A 4,099-nucleotide genomic window follows, 5' to 3' on the forward strand; every position below is an offset into this window, starting at 1 on the left:
AGTTCAATACACACAGTTTATGATAAGCAATAGAATTAACGGATTTAAATAAAGGGATTAGAAAAGCATTGCCGTTTTTGAGAAAAGGATGGAAGATGCCTGTCAAAAACGATTTGAAGTGAACGGTATGAGCTCACCTCCTGTTTTATCGAAAGGGAGGCGTTCAGCTGTCAAATGACGATTTGACGTCAACAGGGTACGGGAATCTGGGGCCAAGAGAACCACAAAGGGTAATGCGTATTAAATCATTATTATTGCAAATTTATTCTTCCCAACTACACAAAACGGAACACTTTACGCAAGGGGTTTGAAGAAAAATGGTTAGTTCAGAAACATTTGCTAGGTGCTTCTGAAAATGCTACCATTATCATCAGTGTTGTGAATTGATGGTCCAACCCGGCAAACTATCCTATCGTAACCGCCTGACAGCTGATTGTTGTTGTGGCCCCAAAGGCAGCGAAAACAAATCCCGGAAGGAAAAAAATAACGAAATCTTGTGTAATATTCCCCTCGGATTGCACACGCGATTAAGTGCAAATGTTGTGGTAAAATATGAGTGCACTACCCGGCAGCAACACAGAGTGAAGATTGTATCAACGAAACCGCGACCATGCCACTTCTATCGGTGTTGATTTGTAGGACGGGACCGGCGGTGATCAGGTAAAGAAGCCACGCTGACCAGCGAAGCGACCCCATTCACTTCCGTTACAACTAACCCGGCACTCTGTTGCAGATCCAGCTTCCTGCCCCACACAAGACAATGCCTCGCCCGTAGTGGAAGCGACCGACAGCTAACGATCGCACGGTACAGCAGAAATGCGAGGAACAACACGCGCACGGAATCGTTCGCCCCGCGGGAAACGATCGTACCGACGGAAGTGCAAGGGATAGTGGTTGAGTCGGGCTACATCGATCCTTCGAAGATATGGCGCTCGCTGCTGTTTACTGCCGCGGTAAGAAGGTTCGCCTGCCACCGATAAGGACGCTTTTTATTCTATGTGCATTCCTTCGCTAGTTCTCCACCGGAAGCTTCATAGGGGTTTCCATCTGGGAGTACGAAACGATTCGATCGCGCGCAATGCAGGCACTGCGAAGCAAGCTGAGCGTCAATTGGTTCAAAGAGCGCATGAAACACCAGCGGCAGGAGATGGAGCAGTGGCGCAAGGATTTGACCGGCTGGTGGAATAAGCTGTCCCCGGGCGAGCGGATATTTGCACCGATCTGTGCGCTGAACGTGATCGTGTACGGGCTGTGGCGGATACCGAGCCTTGCCCCGACGATGGTGAAATATTTCGCCTCCAACCCGGCCGCAAGTAAGCCGTGTCTCGCTTTGCTCAGTATTCGCAGATTGGGTGCTAACTGTGTCGTTGTATTCCTACATTTGCAGAAGCAGTTTGCTGGCCAATGTTTCTGTCCACCTTCAGCCATTACTCGCTGTTTCACATCCTGGCGAATATGTACGTGCTGCACAGCTTCTCGCATGCCGCCGTCGCCACACTGGGCCGGGAGCAGTTTCTGGGCGTTTATCTGAGTGCCGGCGTGATTGCGTCGTTCGCGAGCCACGTGTTCAAAACGGTCACCCGGCAGCCGGGCCTGTCGCTCGGTGCGTCCGGCGCAATCATGGGCATACTGGCGTACGTGTGCAGCCAGTATCCGGACACGCAGCTTAGCATACTGTTCCTTCCGATGTACACATTTTCGGCCGGCGCTGTAAGTACGACTTTCGGAGGGATGGGCGTGAGGTGTAGAGTGAAGCGGGTTGAACTGAAAGCTCTTTTTCTTTTGTCTTGACAGGCCATAAAGGTTATAATGGGCATCGATCTAGCGGGCGTGTTGCTGGGCTGGAGGATCTTTGACCACGCCGCCCATCTCGGTGGGGCACTGTTTGGGCTGTTTTGGTGCCACTTCGGTAGCCAGAACGTGTGGCCCCTGAGGGAATACTTTGTCGGCTACTGGCACGAGCTGCGAGGGCCACCGAAGAAATGACTGTTCACCGGTGAGAGGGAGCGTATCACACGGAAAGATGAATAAAATTCAAAAATCAAACCGTTTATTGCTTCACTCCAATCGTGTTGCAGTCGTTTTTTTTTTGCTGTTGTTGTTTTGCCCAAAACCATGGCCCTTACTGCAGATGGCGCGCATGGTACGCAATGTGTTCGCCGATGAAGGACGCAACGTAGAAGTAGCTGTGGTCGTACCCTTCCCGCATGTTCAACACACACGGCACCTGTGCGGCACGGCACGCATCGACCAGGTTTTGGGGCAGCAGCTGCCCATCCTTCAGGAAGCTATCCTCCGAACCCTGATCGAGGTACAGCTCCAGCGGTGGCCCATTGTAACCGGCGACCAGCTCGCTAGCGTCCCAGCTTTTCCACTCCTCCTTGCTGTCCACGCCCAGATAGCCGCCGAACGCTTTCTCGCCCCACGGGCACCTGGTAGGGTTGCTGATGGGCGCAAACGCGGACACCGATTTGTAGAGGCCCGGGTTTTTCAGCGCACAGATCAGTGCCCCATGCCCGCCCATGCTGTGACCAGCGATGCTCATCTTGTTGGCCACCGTCGGGAAGTTGCCGTTGATCAGCTCGATCAGTTCCTGCGTGACGTAGCTGAACATGCGGTAGTGTTTGCACCACGGTTCCTGCGTCGCATCGACGTAGAACCCGGCGCCCGATCCGAAATCCCACGAATCGTCCTCCCCTGGGAGGTTCACGTTGCGGGGCGACGTGTCCGGACAGACGACGATCAGATTGTGCTCGGTGGCGTACCGCTGTGCGCCCGCCTTCTGTATGAAGTTCGTCTCGTTGCAGGTGAGCCCGGACAGCCAGTAGAGTACGGGGAGTCGGCGGTCCTCGGCAGCGGCCGGCAGGAAGACGGCAAACTTCATCTCGCACGCCAGCTCCTTCGACTGGTGCGAGTAAATCTTTTGCAATCCACCGAAGCATTTCGTGGACGAGATAAGGGAAATCGCCGTCATCGCTGTAATTGGGGAGGGAAATGCGCAAGTTACTTCTACTGCAGAGAGTGCGAACTGTGGAGAAGGTACTTACTGGAGTACAAGCTAAGCCTTGACGTTGAAACACCGAAAAGACTTCGAAAAGAACGGGTGAGCGTGATAATTGTGGACAATTGATAAAATAATTGATAAATGCAGTGCACCGATACGGCGAACGTGAACGAAAATGCGATTTGTTGTTGTTATCAACACAATCTCCGACGTCAAAAAGGGGAAATGTCAAAAGTGCCGGCTACGAATGACGTTTGATGAACCGCGGGAAATTTTAAATTGTCCGTTAGTTGCGTGTAGAGAAGGGGAGAGTTTAGAATTGCTAAGGATTTGAAATTAAATGTAAAGAGAAACAATGTTTTAAACCATATAAAACTAGTGTGAAATCAGCTTTAGAGCTTAGAATCAGAATCCAGGTTTCCTTCGATAAAGATTGCCCGGCTAAGCTGTAATGAAATTTCACTGCACCACCAAAAACGGAAACTGTTCATCAAACTGAGTTACGATCGTGATTGTTTCTGCTTCCCCCTCCTTGGTCCGTGGTTGTCACAAAACCATTTGAGCAGAAAGTTGTCAAATTGCAATCAAAGTGTGTCCAAGCAAGCGAATACGATCGACGAACCGACGACCCCCGACAATGTGTATGTGTGCATCGAAACAGGCAAAGTTTTCTTAACTAAGTTTATCGGGCGGAAACATTGGCCGCCGAACAATCGGTAGCTGAGCTGGGCCCGTATCGTCTGTCCGGTGTGATGGACTCGGGGACCGATTTCTTGCGGACCCTTTTGCGGAAAGTAAACTCTTCAAGATTAAGTGCAAAAGTGCGACCAAAGTGCACCGATGCCACCGATTCGTGGGACTTCTGCCACGAGCAGAGATGATGGTTGCGGTAACTTTTTGAATAAATATTTTTCTCTCCGTCTCTTTGGGGGCCCGCCGGGCAAGTACCAGTCGATAACGCTCTCGAGCTGGAATGGGGAATTGGGTAGGCGAATGATTGAACTATGACCACTCGATAGGAGCAAGGAGATGAAAGTTGTCGAAAGGAAATTGTGTCATAACGATTCTTCTCCAGTTTCGTAGAACTAATAAAAA

At 51.0% G+C, this 4,099-nt stretch overlaps 2 protein-coding genes across 2 annotated transcripts; one reads left to right on the plus strand and one right to left on the minus strand.

Moving 5' to 3' along the window:
- Positions 1–207: 207 nt before the first annotated feature.
- On the plus strand, positions 208–2,061 carry LOC120953467 (presenilins-associated rhomboid-like protein, mitochondrial). The gene is made up of 5 exons (XM_040373395.2): positions 208–660; positions 734–953; positions 1,016–1,313; positions 1,388–1,710; positions 1,795–2,061. The coding sequence occupies exons 1-5, from the start codon at positions 611–613 to the stop codon at positions 1,984–1,986; spliced, it is 1,083 nt and encodes a 360-aa protein (XP_040229329.2). The 5' UTR covers positions 208–610; the 3' UTR covers positions 1,987–2,061.
- Positions 2,029–3,217, minus strand: LOC120953468 (S-formylglutathione hydrolase). The gene is made up of 2 exons (XM_040373396.2): positions 3,048–3,217; positions 2,029–2,976 (listed from the first exon to the last, which is right to left on the minus strand). Exon 2 carries the CDS (start codon positions 2,972–2,974, stop codon positions 2,123–2,125), a length of 852 nt encoding a protein of 283 aa, XP_040229330.1. The 5' UTR covers positions 2,975–2,976; positions 3,048–3,217; the 3' UTR covers positions 2,029–2,122.
- Between the last annotated feature and the right edge of the window lie 882 nt (positions 3,218–4,099).

The sequence above is a fragment of the Anopheles coluzzii genome, chromosome 2 (genome assembly GCF_943734685.1).
Source record: "Anopheles coluzzii chromosome 2, AcolN3, whole genome shotgun sequence".
NCBI classification, from domain to species: Eukaryota; Metazoa; Arthropoda; class Insecta; order Diptera; family Culicidae; genus Anopheles; species Anopheles coluzzii.

Coding starts and splice junctions, on each gene's coding strand:
- LOC120953468 (XM_040373396.2), bottom strand. CDS start 2,974: ATGACGGCGATTTCCCTTATCTCGTCCACGAAATGCTTCGGTGGATTG.
- LOC120953467 (XM_040373395.2), top strand. CDS start 611: ATGCCACTTCTATCGGTGTTGATTTGTAGGACGGGACCGGCGGTGATC. Junction 661..733: donor ACGGGACCGGCGGTGATCAG/GTAAAGAAGCCA, acceptor ACTCTGTTGCAG/ATCCAGCTTCCTGCCCCACA. Junction 954..1,015: donor CGCTGCTGTTTACTGCCGCG/GTAAGAAGGTTC, acceptor TTCCTTCGCTAG/TTCTCCACCGGAAGCTTCAT.